General features: G+C 38.4%; 1 protein-coding gene across 1 annotated transcript in view; it reads left to right on the top strand.

Annotated features, from left to right (window-relative positions):
- RFX6 (regulatory factor X6) overlaps window positions 1–17,256 on the top strand; it is a 34,085-nt gene extending 16,829 nt beyond the window's left edge. The window contains exons 8-19 of the mRNA XM_069008581.1: window positions 2,195–2,272; window positions 2,366–2,479; window positions 4,529–4,578; window positions 5,002–5,161; window positions 6,563–6,707; window positions 7,924–8,033; window positions 10,470–10,587; window positions 11,690–11,812; window positions 13,053–13,262; window positions 13,785–14,294; window positions 15,261–15,479; window positions 16,829–17,256. Coding sequence (XP_068864682.1) covers window positions 2,195–2,272; window positions 2,366–2,479; window positions 4,529–4,578; window positions 5,002–5,161; window positions 6,563–6,707; window positions 7,924–8,033; window positions 10,470–10,587; window positions 11,690–11,812; window positions 13,053–13,262; window positions 13,785–14,294; window positions 15,261–15,479; window positions 16,829–16,995 — 2,004 coding nt within the window. The 3' untranslated portion in view covers window positions 16,996–17,256. The remainder of the gene's footprint in view (window positions 1–2,194; window positions 2,273–2,365; window positions 2,480–4,528; window positions 4,579–5,001; window positions 5,162–6,562; window positions 6,708–7,923; window positions 8,034–10,469; window positions 10,588–11,689; window positions 11,813–13,052; window positions 13,263–13,784; window positions 14,295–15,260; window positions 15,480–16,828) is intronic.
- Window positions 17,257–17,863: the final 607 nt, after the last annotated feature.

Below are 17,863 nucleotides of genomic sequence, written 5' to 3'. Positions count from 1 at the left end.
TTACTAACACCGATTAACTGGCTTTCCAATGGAAAGGTGGTTGAATTATTTACCTATTAACTGACCCAGTATTTTACAAACTGATGGTATGTAAGACGGGGAGAGCAAAACAAACAAATAACTGAGAGTTGTATTCTTTACAAATGCCTTTGTATTTAAGGTAAATTTTGTTCTGATTAGAACAGAACAAATAATGCACAACAAATAGTTGGATGAATTTTATTCTCCTTCATTAATTGTTTGAAAAGAGACTGAAAATTTGAACATGTTTGGGGTTTTTTTAAATTACTTAAATCATTCCTCAAATCAATACTTGGTAGTGCTTATCCTAAGGATAGCTCTTCAGTTGGAAGTATCTCTCTCATGTTTTATGTCCTTGTCTCTTTGCCTGTGTGTTATGTCTGTGTTGTTTCTGGTCACATTACAGGCTGCTACATCCCTGCACTGTGCTAGAAATCCTTTGACAGACATTTTGAACTTTTCAATTTAACCTCCAGTGCAGGTGGTGATGGTGACTGGTTTGAGACACATTGCTTTAAAACTTTTTGTTTTATGAGCCCCTCCTCCTAAGCTTGTTCTGAGAAAGTTGTGAAGCCTAGGATTCCCGTAGGGAGAAACTAAACAAAAGGAACCATCTTAGCTGGAAATCTTAGCTGGAAATCTTACCATTTGTAAAGAAAGCCCAAGAACTGGTATACTCAGCAGTGTGCACCACCTGCTGCTATAGTCTCCATCAGTGAAGTGACATCTCTCATATAGACAGCACTCTCCTTACATTTAAATCTGGCAAATGTTTGAGGTTCCTTGAATATCCAACATAGCAGTATAAACAAAACTGATTTATACTGCTCCAACAATGGAGAAAAACCTGCAATTCATTCTGTATTCATTTTTGGGGCAACAGCATTGTGCATGACCGTCTGGGGACAGACTTACTGAGTTATGAGGAGACTGTGGGAAAGATGAATTTCTGTGTATCTCCTGCATTCTCTTTCCTTGCTGCTCTTTCCTCATTTCTTGTTCTTTTATTTCCTGTTTCATACTGCCTTTTCCATCCTTCAGCTTATCTGACCAAAGGTTATTGAACCTAAGATATTTAGGTACTTTGTTGAAGACAGCCCATACATGAAATTTGACTCCTGCCTTAAACTCCTAAGGAATTACTTGCAATTCAAATCTCTGGAGAGTCCATAAATCAGCAGTCTGCACTAAAATAGATGGGTAATTCCTGCATTTAATGTTTCTGGACAGAACTTACCCAAACTTTAAACTTCCATCGACTCCTTTCAAAAACAGTTCTTTAAAGTGTTCTTGAGTCTCACACTGTGCTAGTACTTCTCAAAGATATGTAGTTAGAGAAGCAGCTCTGAGAGTCAGAAAGGTCAGTTTTCAAAGATATCTGCATCCTGAACCTACTGCAATAAGATGGCACCAGGTTCAATCGAAATCTGAGACTGGTTTGCTGGAGAAGTTCACAAGCTGTGGCAAACCTGTGATTCAGGACCATGAGAATGGTTTTGCTAGCACTTTTCCTTCCTTAAAATAGTTTGCATATTTCTTGTTTTATAATTTGCTACAATTTTTAAAACTTACTACTTTCTTTTTTTTTTTTTTTAAATAAGGGAACACTCCACTCAGATAAAGTAGCCTGATGAGATGAAAGGGAGTTCTGCTTTCTAAAGTTCAGTTCATGTGAGGCAGTGATTAAACTTTGACCAAATGACTGGCAGCTATTTTCTCATTTATCCAACTAGATGATGTTTCAGAACACTCATAGACGCCTATAGTAGCCTAATGATTAACTTGCACTGCTCTTTGGGATTAATCTTAGCTTCAGAGAGGTGAATTTACCATCTGACTGACTAATCTAGCTATTGCCTTACTCTGTTATCCACATTTTCACAGTGTATACAGGTTCAGATGCTCCATTTCTGACAACAGCATCAGTGCTTGACTTAAATAATGAATTAAATAATGCTTGAATAATAATGACATAAAGCTGTTGCTAAAACTAGCAATGAGTGACATCCTCATCACTTCTGGATATACAGGCTGCCTATTTGTAAATATGCATTGCAATACAGTTTATATTATGTGTTTACATACTAGCTGCAGAAAGCAGAAACTTATATCACCATAGCAGTAAAGGAAGGAGTCAAGAAACTCTGTTTAATATTTCTTTCTTCCAAAACAGGTAGATACTCTTATCATGATGTACAAAACACACTGTCAGTGTGTCCTTGACAATGCAATTAATGGGAACTTTGAAGAGGTAAGGTTGTTTGAGCATGCACTCTGGGTACACATGCAGGGGAAGCCAAGAAAGCATGATTTATGTCTATGAATCTGGTTCCTATTCCTTTAGATCCAGCATTTCCTATTACATTTTTGGCAAGGAATGCCTGACCATCTTCTTCCCCTGCTTGAAAATCCCATTATCATTGACATTTTCTGTGTCTGTGACTCAATACTGTATAAGGTAAGTTAAGCATTTAACTACATGAATAATTTCGCCCGCAGTACAGCTTTTGTATCTGTAAAAAGATAGAGTGACAGGATGCCATGGCTGCTTTCTGCTGTAAATCACCAAGGAAATCATCGAAATCAAGAAATAAAATGGGTGCTTATAAGAGCTGAACTCCAGTCTCAGCTCTGCTGAACACCTGATATGTGACCACAGCCAGCACACTAACAGTGAGACCCCAACCTACTTGCTTGAATGTAGCTAAAAGAAATGCTCATGTGCTCACTGACAAGGCTGACTAAGGTAATCCTGGATGAAAACTGAAGCCTTTTTTTCACTGAAAAGATTATTGCAATTTCTGCCAAAGAAGAGAGTCTGTGGCACATCAGTAAGGTGATTCCACGTGCCAATCTTCTACTCACAGGTTATGTCAGGCCATGGTTTCATGTTACCAAGCTGGAACAATACTGGGTTAAGATATTCTTGCTTCTCCTGCCTGCTGCCTTTCATTTCTGTTCCTGTGCTAGTAGAGGTACCAGGAAAACTGCTGCACTCTAAACTGCTCTGGGTTTAAAAAAAATTTAAGCGATACTTGTTTTGCAGAGCTTTTGTACCATATGAGTTCTTTGGTCTAGCTCATGGCATGATCACATAAATAGTGGAAACGAAGTGACCCTTAGGAGTGTTGCAAGGTCAGGAATAAGTTATAGAGCACTGGGGGAAAAAAAAATAATGCCACCACAGTTTCCTGAGTTTTTCACTTGGAAAGTTAGATAAGATGATTATTTAGTAGATGCAAAGTACTTAAAGTTCCTCTGATAGGATGTGCCATAGAAATAGAAAGGGATTGTCATATAGGTGTCTCTCTAACAGATTTCACATCACATATTGATGAGAAGAAATAACTATTGGCTTAACAGTAAACACCAACCAATCAAAGAAAAAGACTTGAGGCTTTTTAGCTCTGATGCCTTATTGTAATCTGTTATTCTTTACTGTACAAAAATATGGGGGAAAAATCCAGAGAAGATGAAAATATTTTTTTCTTAGAAGCATATAAAGCTGTAAAGTAGGAAGTGTTTTAGTTAGCATAGCAAAGCAAAGGTAATTAGCATCAAGAATCATAATTACTACCCAGGAGATAGGGTCATTAAGCCTCATTTACTTGTAGAGGTTATAATGTACCTTGAGTTTATGAGGTTTTTCCTGCTCTAAATGTGCTGTCTCAATAGATTTAATATTAACTTTATTTATGATAGATTTAATGTGACAGAAGAAGAAATACTAGAGGAGCTATAAATTATGAATTGAATAAGACTGATTTTCTCAAAAGTTCATAAATTTACTACTGTGCTTCTTCTTTGTCTCTCACTATTTCTTACCTATAATCATGTTAGATATTCCTGAGATCACGGCTGACAGAAGGAAGAAGGAATTACATTGGATTGTTATCAAACTATTAACATTAAAAGTGAAAGGAGATTTCTGGAATATAGTCTAACAACTTTGTCCTCCACAATAACATTCCCTAGGGAGCGTGCCAGATGGCACAGTTTTTTGCCAAAACTGTTCCACGCCACACTTAGCTACAGGGAACTGTATGGCTAAACTCTGAATACCTGCAGTGCCATGTCCAGTTTGGCAGGAAGAAGAGTCAACAGCACTCAAGGACATGGGAGATGCTTGAGTATCTGCTTTACAGAGACTTGGTGATGCTAGAAAAGACAAAGTGCTTATCCATCTCGCTTCTACTGATTTACCTACTCTAAGACATGGGGGATAGCATGTCTTGTTTGGTTTTTTGCTCAATTTACTGGTATGAAGTTATACATTAAGAATGGGTGCTATCTAAGTATATAAATATCTCATCTGTTCCTATCTAATAGTGATTGGAAAAATCCAGGCATATAAATAGCTGGACTGTAGGTTGAATGGCTTTATTCTGTGTAAATTTTCTGTACTTATCACTTTGCAATCTAAGTAGACAAGACAGACATGAATGAATGAATGAATGAATAAATGGCCAGTGGAAGCATGATGTCATTTTCTGTTAACTTTTTGAAGGTTCTTACAGATGTACTCATCCCTGCAACAATGCAAGAAATGCCAGAAAGGTAGGTATTTGACATTAATCTTGGTGTGTTCTGATTTTTAGACATATTCCAGATAAATACCAGTAATTCTATATTCTAGAGAAATTTCCTCACAGCATTTATGCTCATTTTTAGGACAGTAGAGTATGTATGGCAAAATAGTTGTCAGCTCTGAGGGCAGCTATAGAACAGCCTTAAAATATTAGATAGCATTTTAATGTCCCAATTGGCTTACATTTTTTTCCCAGAGGAGGTACATATCAATATGCAGTCAATATATAGATCAATGATTGGTCATTTCCTGTTTCTTCTGGTAACACCTGAGGAATAATTCCCAGATATCTTCAGAAGTCTGTTAGCCATAGATTGAAACCCAGTTATTTAAACTAATGCCAGACAATTTTTATTGGTGACTCTCTAAATCACTTTTTGTTTCCTTTACAGTTTACTGGCAGATATAAGAAGCTTTGCAAAAAACTGGGAGCAGTGGGTTGCTTCCTCTTTGGAAAATCTACCGGAAAGCCTGATAGATAAGAAATTGCCTATTGCACGAAGATTTGTTTCCTCCCTGAAACGACAGACGTCATTCCTACACCTAGCACAGGTAAACAGAGTAAGATGATACATTCAAAATTTTGTCAGTTGTATTCAGGGTACCTTTCTGTCTATGAGATACAATGCATTATTTTTTCAAGGTTGACCTTTGTCCATGAAAGACTTATATCTTGTTGTTTTAACTGTGAAATTAGAAAGTGACCATAGATAGATCTGATTAGGACTTCAAACTTTTGTACCAGAAAAGAGAGCAAAGGCCATGGTTATAATGAACTGCCATCACAGGAACTTTTTTCAATGAAATGATGAAGTGGAATATATGTGTATTTTGTTTAGTACCAAATTGGAAAATATCAGATGATCCTTCTTGCCTAGCAAAGATTCGCTGCTTTGTCCATGATGTTCTATTTCTTTTTTGAGTTTTGAGTGAAAAGAAAAAATGGGAGTGACAGGTAGTTGGGGACTCCAAGGCTGTGCTGTCAGGATATAGGTATCTGCAATTAGGAGTCACTTCCATGTGGTTTTATACAAAAGGATACAGTGCCTTTCGTGGAACTTCCTTCCATGCTAGCATCTTGGGTTTTGAGGTGGTAGTCCTCATGAATAACTGTAGACACAGCACCTATACATCTTGACTTGGTTTTCTCTTTCATAAATATTAATACAAAAGCAGCATATGCATGAAATTGTGAAGATAATCTGATAGGAAGGCACATTAGAAGAGCCTCAGGAGTCTAATGAAAGGGAAACATTCTCTCATCTGATCTGTGATAAACCCAGCCATGACAATAAAATTAAACATGATAAGATTCTTCTCTGAGGAGTTTTTTGGGTGATCCCCGGGTGTGGGCCTGTACTGGTTTTGGCTGGGATAATTTTGTTCATCATATTATGGGTCTGTATTTTGGATTCATACTGAAAACTATTGATAATTCAGGTCTATTTTAGTTACTGCTGAGCAGTGTTTACACACAGCTAAAGTCTTTTCTGCTTCCCATACGTGCCAGCAAATAGGTTGGAGGTGCATGAAAATTTGGCAGGGGGCATATCTGGGACAGCTGGCCCCAACTGATCACAGGAATATTCCATACCACAGATCAGTAATAAAACTGGGGACCACTGCTCAGGGCCTTGGTCAGTTGGGCATTGGTCAGTTGGCGGTGAGCAATTGTTTTCATTAGCCTCACTGGTCTTTGTTGGACTGTATTTTTCTCTATTGTTTTTTGGGGTTTCTTTTAAACTTTTAAATTATTATTGTTATTCTTTTTATTATTTCTTTTAAAAATTTATTAAACTGGTTTTAACTCAACCAACAAGTTTTCTTACTTTTACTCTTTTAATTCTCTCCCCCATCCCATGGCAGGGTAGGGAGAGGCTGTGTGGTGCTTAGCTGCCAGCTGGGGCTAAACCACAACAGGGTCTCAGCATTTTATCTTGCTTTCTCTTGCAGATTGCTCGGCCAGCTCTTTTTGATCAGCATGTGGTGAATTCCATGGTGTCGGATATTGAAAAAGTTGATTTGAATAGTATTGGCTCTCAGGCTCTCCTTGCAGCTTCAGGGAGCACAGACTCTGATGGGGAAGTCTACAGTGAATGTAAGTCCATGGTGACATATTTGTGCCATTAAAAATAATTAATTCTTTCATTCCATGCCACACCAGTCTACTTGGACTGATTGAGACAAGGCACCCATAGACTCTGCATTCTCTAATCTAGTTCACCATAAACTTCAGTAGGTTAAGAAAACCAATTGGTTGCCATAGCATATCCAAGAACAGAAGCTTGTGCTGGGAAGTCATCCCAGCTAGATGACTTCAAATGGTTGCTGAAAAATTTACATGTCAGCTTCAAACCTCTTTTGAAACTTGGTCCTAATTATATGGGCACATATCAGTTCTTGAAAGATTTGTCAAAAATTATGGCTTAATGTAATGGGTATTTGAACTAGTTTATTTTTTTTTAATTAATCGGATTTTTTTCTGAAAGTTGAGCTTTAAGAATATGTGTAATTTTCTATTTAGTGTAGCAGCTTTTTTCATACACAGAATAAAGTATAAATTTTGAGGTAGTTAATTTTCATATACATTGTTGGAAAATAGATATAGCCATTTTCTGTATTAAAAAGATAACTTTGTCATAGGAGTCATGTTGATCAGAGTTTCAAGAGCTGAAAGGAGTAGCAGTGTGTTGTCCTGTAAATATTATTACTTCAGTTATGAAAGTTTGTTCTCTTTAATGGTTCAAAATCCTATTCACATTTTCATTTGAGTTGCCCATTTCCTGCTTTTTTTGTGTAGTTATTTTTTATTTTATTCTTTGTCTACTTTCACACTGGTTAAAAAAGAAAAGGAGAAGAGAGATAACTGTTCATTCAGACACTTTTTTGAAAATGGGAATTGAGGAAGTTAACTTTATATTTCCTATTGCGAGAAACTTGTAAAATATAAAGGAAACAAGATACTGCAAATCTGCCATATTACAGAGAAAGCTTTACTACTAAACTTAGTATTAAAAAGGTTTTCAAGGTTGAATCTACAAAGGAATGGAAAATATAATAATCTCCTTTTGCTTTTATTTTCTTATAAAACTTCATTGTCTTACAACCTGTGTCACTGTAATGCTTAAGTAATTAAAATACATGTGTGTGATGGATGTGTGTCTGCTTGTTTTGCTGGGGAGTTATGTATTTCTTCACTGCTCTAATTCTTTGCTTTTCCTTTCCATGCTACAATATTGTCATATGGCTGGTGAGTGGCTTTTTCTCACGTTCAGAATAGTGTGCGATGATATGTTCTCCTTTTTACATGGTAGATGACTCTATTACAGTGTTCCAAGAACTGAAGGACCTTCTAAAGAAGAATGCCACTGTGGAATCATTTATTGAATGGTTGGATACTGTGGTTGAGCAAAGGGTTATCAAGGTACCTTTCAAATGTCCTGCCTGACTCCAGACCAAATCCTACTCCCCTTACTCCTTACATAAATCCTTATGCAGTCTCACTGATTTTCCACAAGGAATTTTTATCTCTGTTCCTGTCTCCTTACTGTAACACAGAAGTTTGTCATTTGGTGTCAAAGATTCCAGTGATATTAGTTCTAATTAATCATGCTGAGCAATCTCATGTGTGTGACAATCTAAGAAGCATTGTAACTAAAACACTAAAGAATCACAGGGGAATTGCTCTGAGTAAGGTAAGCAAAAGGGAAGCAATTCTCTTTTCCATGGCATTTAGGGGGTACTGTATGTGGTATAAGTTACTGCAGCGGGTGGATTCAAAAGAAGCTAGCCTCCTGAAGGATTTTTACCTTCCAGGATGGAAGGTACAGTTTTGTAGCTTTGTAAGGTGCTTAACGCAGTAATTGATGGTTTTGATGGGATTCTCCTGCCTGCCTCCAATTTACAAGTAGTTTTATAGGGGTTAATAAACTACAGCTCAGAACAAAAGAAAGGATTTTTGGCTTACAGCTAAGTAAGAAATATGTACCCAATTTGTGACTCTAATTACTGTAAACTATCAGAATAAGATGTTACATATTGTTGGCTAATAGCTGAACACTGGTCTTCTCATCAGGCTTTTTCTATCTGAAAATGCAATATCTTATCATTTTAGGTAGGATCTTGATATGAATGGATACAAAAGGATGAGACAGTACAGTTAGCATCAACTGGCTGGCAGAAGAGAGACTGCCACTTACAGGAAAACCAGAGGCATGCCCTTTTTCCTTTACTTGCCTGTTTCCCCAAATTTCAATGGAGACAGTGAAAATTTCTTTCTTTTTAAAGTACTCTGAGTTTCCTAAAAATTGCTGACATATGTGAGCAGCACAGTGAAGAGCTTTGGATGACTCAGGGCAGCAGAGCAAAAGCAAGTCCTCACGTACACAGAAAACTCCCTAGGCAAAAAAAAAAAAAACATTGAAGCTGAGCAATCTCAACTTATTTTAGGCTGGAACGATTATGGTCTAAATTTAATTCCATTTATTCCACAATTTCAGAAGACAATTCCTCATAAATAAGTCAGGCAGGAAAGATGAAGCAATTTTCCATTCATCATCTACTATGTGATACTGTATTTTTAAAGCTAACAGGTATGGTTCCTGGCATTGTTTTCCTGTAGTTAAGGGAAGAGTACCAACAAGTTCTGATATGAAATTAGGTTGACTAGAGCAGAAGCTAATAATTTACAGAACATGTAATCCTTCCACTGCTGTCTGCCTTCTGTTCATGCTAAAGTGTGGCTACTTTAGCACACAGCTAAACTCAACACAACAGCTTCTTTCTGCTTACTGTTTGAGAAAGTAACAAGGCATATGTTACCACATGAACAAATCACTCCAGAGCAAAGTGACTGTATGAAATGAACAGTATAAAAAGCATCACTTTGATCATCACGATTGTAACATATCATTCTGTAAGAGAAATTCAGACCAGTATTATACAGATTAAATTAAAGTACAAAGACTAATTTCTACTCCATGTTTTTGTGGAATAACATAGTGTCAGGGGGTGGGAGCTTTCTCTCTTTCTTTCTTTTCTTTCTTTCTTTCTTTCTTTCTTTCTTTCTTTCTTTCTTTCTTTCTTTCTTTCTTTCTTTCTTTCTTTCTTTCTTTCTTTCTTTCTTTCTTTCTTCCTTCCTTCCTTCCTTCCTTCCTTCCTTCCTTCCTTCCTTCCTTCCTTCCTTCCTTCCTTCCTTCCGAATTCCTTCCGAATTCCTTCCGAATTCCTTCCGAATTCCTTCCGAATTCCTTCCGAATTCCTTCCTTCCTTCCGAATTCCTTCCTTCCGAATTCCTTCCTTCCGAATTCCTTCCTTCCTTCCTTCCTTCCGAATTCCTTCCTTCCGAATTCCTTCCTTCCGAATTCCTTCCTTCCGAATTCCTTCCTTCCTTCCTTCCGAATTCCTTCCTTCCTTCCGAATTCCTTCCTTCCGAATTCCTTCCGAATTCCTTCCTTCCGAATTCCTTCCTTCCTTCCTTCCTCTTTCGCCTGTCTGTCCATCTGTCTGTCCATCCCGCTGCCCTTCCTTCTGTCCCTGTATAGAACAACTTGGCACCTTTAGTACTAGAATAGGAGGTAATTTATGTACATTCAGGGTACATCAGGGCCCAAGCAGTGAGCAGTTTGCTTCATCCAGCATTGACAGAAAGCCATTCTATGTTTGCACTGGAAAGAGTGAAGGCTGCTCTGTTTTACCAAGTGAGGTCACACAGCAGGAAGATAGCTTGAATCAGGCGGCTTGATTCACTTTGCCACATCAGCCTGAGTCAAGGACTCCTTGAACTCTCAAGGATACTCAGGTCTTCTATTTGCAGAAAGCAAGTGAGCATACTTAACAGTATTTTACTATTCTCTTTCAGGCAAGCAAGCAAAATGGGAGGTCTTTAAAGAAGAGAGCTCAGGACTTCCTTCTGAAATGGAGCTTTTTCGGTGCTCGAGTGATGCATAACCTAACTCTAAACAACGCATCAAGTTTTGGTACCCGAGCTTTATGAAAACACTCATATTTTGTACATATTTGTTAGCACTTAGCAGCTTCCCACCATTTCCTGTGCTGAGGAACCTATCCTAATTTAAAGATTATTCGATTAAAGCCACAAATACTGTGTAATGTGTTTTTCAAACTAACATTTCACAGTAAATGCTAGCAATACTTTGCTGGTGACCTGTGTCACAGGTTTATTTTTAAAAGGTATTCTTCATTTAAATTCCTGGTTTGATACTGCTTTTACATTTAAGTGCTAGAAACTTTGTTTTGATACAACAGTGGAAATGTAGCTCCATATATATGTAACTACCTCAGTATAAGAGACAGAAGATTTAAATTACTAGTTTTACCTGTGGATCAGTTTGGTATAAAATTACTGTTGTATATAAGTTCTTGTGCATGGCATGTTTCAATAAAAGCAAAAGGAATTTGGCAGTCGCCACATACTTAATTCTGGAATCAGCAGATAATCAATTTAACAGTGTTTGTGGCTTTTAAAAATTAAGGTTCACACATCCATCTTTAGGAATGTTTACATTTTTGGGAACACTCAGAAAGAACCTTTTATAAGAGAGAAGATGGTAGAACAAGTGAAACAAACTCTAGTGTGTAATTTCATATGTTTAGCCATAGCTACATTGTTATGTAAAATTCAGAGGATAATTGAAATGACTGTCGGGACACATACATTTTTTAATGTGATATATCCTTGAAATAAGGTCAAAGACTTCACCAGTTATTGTCTGGTTATTTAGCACAAGGCAAACAGAAATAGAGCAGAGGCATTCTAGCAGACTTCAGCCTTATCTAGTTCCACTGTGTGCTCTCCTCAAGTATAAAGCATGTCTCACTTTCATCAGTATTTTTCTTTGATGTAATTAGTGGTCAAATAGCCTACAGGACAGTAAACAATTGAGCTAGGTGGGCCAGTGCAAAGAGAGATTAGAGCTAGAAGTTAGGCACTATTTCTTGTTGGTCTTGCCAGGTCATTTAAAGTCCACAATTATTTGTTTGTTTCACTGGCTTCTTGTGGAGTGGTGAGAGATGGTCACAAAGATAACTCAGCTACTCTCTCTCTTCCTTCTCCAAAAGGTTCTTTTCATTTGATCCGCATGTTACTAGATGAGTACATCCTGCTTGCCATGGAGACACAGTTCAACAATGACAAAGAACAAGAACTCCAGAATCTACTGGACAAATACATGAAGAATTTAGGTAACTAGAGCTTGGTTCTTTTGCATGTACTCCAGTATGTTTAGAAATTGATTTATTTGTTTAAGCAGAAGCAAGTTTACTGTGTTCTCCTGAAAGTGTAGTTATGTACAATATTATCAAATTCACCTGAAAAGTTTGTGACCATTCACTCAGCAGTTCATTCCCACATACTTACCACAGTTCATAACAGTTCTGTTGGAATGTCAGTACTAAGGATCACTGAAATTATCTTGGATGCAACAAAGGCTTGTAGGTACATCTGAAGGGCCATGAACTGAAGTGTGAAAAGAGGTGTAAGTAGCAGACGGGGCTACTTAATTCCTAATCCCATTTTTCTCCAAAGCTTAAGTAGTAATTACAACTTGAACTAGGAATTTATTAAATATTACCAAAATGCAAATATCCCTTCAACATTGGAACGCAAGTTTGGAGCCCTATGTAGCATGTGGCTGAAGTATTACTATGTGGAAGTGAAATAAAATTATTTGAAAACAATATCCTTAACATTTTCCATCTACCAGGCTTCTTCAAAGTTAGACGGTTTGAAGTTATATGTTCCAGGTCCTTTTCTATCAAAAGAATGAAGATTGATTTGGATCAAGCTCTGGTCCAGGTTAATCCTTAAAAATCTGGTGGAACTTCAGAAACTTGCAGAATTATTTTTTATTAGCATTAGCACTAGCAATCAGTCCTTAACTTTTTGGTTGTTGTTACTCTAAATCTGCAATTTGCTGCAAGAAACTTGCATAGAATTTGTCTGACAGTAGATGCAACACTTGTTTAATTCAGCCTCCAGGAGAAAAACTTGGCCTTTTTGACAGTTGCCTTATCCTTGTGTATTTAGGTAAAGAACTTGAAACTATAAAGTAAAATCATGGTTTCCATTGAAGAATAGCAAAACTGACTTATCAATTGTCTGCAAAAAGCAGAACTCTTGAGTATAACCAATGCTTTTCTCTAGATACCAATATGAAAAGAGAGTCCAAGCATTCTAAAGTTGCCATTGTTAATTCTTTAGGGTGAAGTGTCGATTCTGCTTCACTCTTAATGCACTTTACTTGACTTCATTGTTGACATTTTATGCAAGGGAGTAAATCTGATTCATACCTTCACTGTGATGGCTTCAGTAAGGAGCTGATACTGTGTGATGTACATCTGTGGTTAGGGAAAATGATACAAAGAGAATTATGTGCAGTGAGGATACATAACAGCCAACAAGAGCTTTCATTTACCCTTCCAGATGCAAGCAAAGCCACCTTCACTGCATCACCAAGCTCTTGCTTCCTAGCAAATCGCAACAAAGCAGCTCCTCTGCCCAGTGACACTTCAGTCAAAAACGAGTGCCTAGGAGAGCAAACCTACGTGTCCTTGTCAGCTGGCCAGCCCAGCAGTGCACCTTCTGGTCTGAACCCCTTCACCACAGGAGACAGGGAGAGTATGCAGCTGACAGGTGTGTATCAACTCTTCCAGCATCTCCTTCCCTAATTTGCCTGTTAGTCTTTCCATTCATGGTAACATGTTGCTGTAGGAGGAGCGATGACCACATGCATTTATGAAGACCTCTAGTAAGCAACATTTCATGAGGTCACCTTCTGTGGTGATTTACAGAAGTCAGCAATTGTAATTACCTTGCCAGTAATAGTTCCTCTTGGAAAAACGGTAGAACTATCTTATAACTCTTGGCTTGGTGAGTTTCTTGTGAGGAGAGAAGGAACAGTAACACCTGGAGCACATGAGGGTTGTAACTGCTGCAAATTTCCCACTGAATGTGGCACCTCCAAGCTGGAGAATGAAAGGAGAAACTTTACAGCCTGAAGCCATGAAATAAAAGCTGTGAATTAAATAGGTGGGGGCGAGTGCATATCTTTTGTAAAGGTTTCACATGGTAATCTCCACTTCCCTAGAGCCTTTGTGTCTTAACAGCAGTACTGAGGTATGAACACTAATCACGGCTAATGTTTATTTATTCCAGATCAAATGGAGCTGTCTCAAAGCACTGGTCACCTCATGACTCCACCCATTTCACCAGCTGTGGTCAGCCGAGGAAGTGTTATCAACCAGGGGCCAATGGCTGTGAGACCTCCCAGTGTAGGTCCCATGTTATCGACACATTCACAGTGCTCTTCTTACTCAGAACCCCTTTATCAGACTTTGTCACAGACTAATCAGAATTACTATGGAAACAATTCCAATTACCAGGCTATGTTCAGAACACAGGCCCATTCCACTTCAGGAGTTTATGACCACAGAGCAGAGCCCAGCCGATTCAATGCCTTGAGTGAACAGCAGTTCTCCAGAGACTACTTCAGCAACAGTTGTGCCGTGTCTCCCTACAATGCCAGATCCCCTTCCAGCTATGGTCCCTCTAGCATGTCTCAGGACACACACAATATGCAGTTTCTGAATACCGGGAGTTTCAATTTCGTGAACAACTCAGTATCTACATGTCCAGGAGCAGCTTATCCTGCTAATTCTTCCAACGGTACTAATACATACTTCCTTTTTCCTTTTGTTTCTCTTTCATTGCTGAAGTAAAACTCTTTTTCTCTGTGGTTTTTTTTTTCCTCTGGAAGATGTATTTCAGCTTTTATTTATATGTTCTTGTTTTCCACTTCTCTGATAACACACAGAGATTGTAAAGCAGTTTAATAAGCTACTCAAGGATTTGTTTTCCTCTGGCGAATCCTCAGTTGACCTCAAATGCATCTGCTGCCCTATGGTAATCTTCCTTTGGTATCATCACCCTGTCTTGCATAAAGGAGGCAAAACCAGGATGAGCTTAACAATCTCTTGAAAAGCCCCCAAAACCTTTGCTATGAAATAGAGGAGACACAAGATAGCTTGCCTCTGGGATCAGCATAATGGACCATTCCAGTCACAGGGTGAAAAGAAGTAAAAAAATGTGCATTACCAAGTTTGAGACTTTGGCCCTCTCATTTCTCATACTTCAAATGTAAAATTACTGCTTCAGAGGTATAGTCAGCAAAACACCTCTCTCTTCTGGAGGAAAGACACAGTGGAAATGTTACTTTTATATGGATTTATCTATGCAGTGAGTACATACTACTATCCTGCAGATTTCTTTCCATGTATGCTTTCCTTGGTTGTAAGCTTCAGAAGGAAGCACTGAACTATGGATAGGACTCCTCATGGTGTCTCTTATGGCCACTGATTGCAGGCTATGTTTGATTCTGAACTTAGAAGGAAAGAGCAATTTTCTGCTCTGAAGGCGTGACTGAACCCTTACAATCTTTTGGATTCCTTGTTACCACCTCTCTTTTGGGTCAGTTATTGCATATGTTGCTTATGTTCCTAGGCTGTATGTGTACATAAATACTCTTATTCTCAAGGGCTTCAGCTGGTAACAAGTACTTTTTTCTGAAGTTTATCACAGGCTCGTGCACTGCCCAGGAGTTTCATTCATCTTTTTTTTTCAATCTTCAATTAGGATATTATGGAAACAGCATAAATTATTCAGAATCTCACCGACTTGGAACAATGGTGGACCAACATGTTTCTGTAATCAGCAGTGTCAGCAGCATTCGGTCCCTGCCATCATACAGTGATATGCATGATCCACTGAATATCTTGGATGACAGTGGAAGAAAACAAACAGGCTCATACTACACAGAGTCCTCCCCTTCAATTGTCTGCCGGACTCCTATGCGTAAGTATAGCCAACAACTGAGGAGCAGCTATGAACTTTTTAGCATCCTAACAAGTGCTGAGTATTAAACTGTAGCTCACATATACAATATATGAAATGCAACATAGAGATGAAATAGCTCATGTCTTGGTTTTGGGGACAAAATTTTAGGCGGAAGTACTCTGGAATGAGCACCTCCTCCAAAGGAAAAAGGGCCTCCCCTTTTCCTCTGCCAATGAGACAAATTGGTAACAGCAAGTGAAAGTGGGAAGAAAAAACCGACTGTTTACTAACACAAAACAAAACAGGGTAGAACAGGAAAAACAAAACTCAAAATACAACAGATGCCCAGAGAGGGAACAGGCATAGAGGCTTGGACCAGCCAGGACCACCCTGCAGGCTCCCCGAACCAGAGGGAAAGGGAAGGAAGGCAGTGAGGCAAGAGAGAGGGAGGGAGGAGAAAAGAACCAAAGAAAACCAACACAACTTTTTTGCATCTAGCTGGAACAAAAAAACCCAAAGAGCAGCACAGCGCTCCTGGCACACTCCCTCCTGAGCCCTGCCGAGACCCTTGGAGCCCCAAGCCTTTGGGCCCCAGCCGTTCAACCAACCCGCACCCAGGTCCCGTGGCTCCAACCCCTGGGTCCATCTTAAAAACACAGCGTCCTTGGGCATTAAGCAGATGGTTAAGGAATAAAAAAAAAAACCCTTATAACATCACCCCAGGACAGCTCAGTACTTAGGATGTATCATAAAATGTGTTTTCCTTAAAACTGAGTTTAAGAAATCGGCTTCCACAAGGAGGTCTGTGATCCGTTGTTCATGAGGACTGGAATGATTGGCCTGAGTTGAACAAAAATATGTATTAGGAAGCACTTTCTAACTATTAAGTAAACTAATATAAGGCTGGGCTTTATTAGGGTCTCTTAGAGATCCTCACTGTCAAACAGAGCAAACGAACCCTGGGGCAGGGATGTCTCAGTATATACTTCCTGTGGTGTGGTCCCTCATCCTATGCTTCAACAACTGTGTGTATTAGCAAAGCTCCCACTGACAGTGAATTTTAGACACAAATACTCAACACCAAAGGGTTTATTTTGGTATATGCCTTAAACAAATGGCAACTGAGTTTGGTCTCACATTCCAAAATGGGTTGCATGGAAGATATAAACTAGGGCACCATTTATTTTTCCATAAGATTACATCTTCCTACTGCTTACCTGTTAATCTTGCACAGAAGATTAGACATTTCTGTCCTTCAGATGATGTGCCTGGTAGATAGGAGTTTCATCAAATGAAATTGGATTGTGATTTCTGTTAAATTGAATAAATTGGAAACTTGCAATGATAGTAACCTTTTTTCCCCACAGCTTCAAACTTGCAAACCACATCTTCTTCACAGTGTATGTATGGAACATCTGGTCAGTTCCCTTCTCAGGAAAATCTGGATGTCCATGCCCCACCAAGCAGAGATATGGTGTCATCTTTACCACCAATCAACACTGTCTTCATGGGAGCAGCTGCTGGAGGAACCTAACTGGGAGAGACATGTCTGTGCCCTAAGCTTACTTTCCAACCCCAGACATTAAGACTATGATGACAATCGCCTTCAAGTTGGTGGAAGATAAAATTATTACATAGACGTGTTAAAGGGGCCATTTTAGAGATGTTATCAGCCCTCCACACACAAAAGAATAGCCATATTTAGATTGGGTCCAGCTTGTGAATCTCTCAGGATTGTTCTCACCATTACAGCTTTTCAGTCAGAAATTCAGGGTAAGCAGAAAGAGCCAGTGATTCTTGCACGCCAGAATAAGTTGTAAAGAAATTATTGCATCTATTCCTAATTTATTAAAAATGCTATTTTAGTCTTTCACTTATATCTTTTTTTTTATATATAAAAATTTTTATTTAATGCCTGTGTTGCTCATTATTTATTAGGACTACAGAGTAACTGTTTACTTTCTCATATTTGACAGATTGTCAAATGTATGTATCCTACCTCCTATGGAAATGTTTACAGGGTCAATTTTTACTGTTTTAAATGAAACTAAGTCAAATTCTTAAGTTTTTTACTGTTGTGCTCTGGAAAGTCAATTTCAAATGTTTAGTGCCTACTTGTATAAGTGAAAGTCCTCAGGAATAAATAAAACATATTATGGAGATTTCATTTCTTTTCCTCTTAAAATAAAACCAATAAAACATGCAAATATCATAAGCTAACTAACTGCAGTAGCCTGCTACTGTAGCTGGATAACTGAAGGAAATGAAACTATGCCACTAAATATCATGGGATTTCAGAATTACCTGTGGTATGAGCCCAAAGTTTCTTCTGATGGAAATCCACAAAAATATGTTCATCAGTTTTCGTTGGTTTAGGGCAACTGTGTAAACTGAGACCGAAA

Source organism: Aphelocoma coerulescens, chromosome 3, assembly GCF_041296385.1.
Source record: "Aphelocoma coerulescens isolate FSJ_1873_10779 chromosome 3, UR_Acoe_1.0, whole genome shotgun sequence".
NCBI lineage: Eukaryota > Metazoa > Chordata > Aves > Passeriformes > Corvidae > Aphelocoma > Aphelocoma coerulescens.
This window is presented reverse-complemented; position numbering and strand designations above follow the sequence as displayed.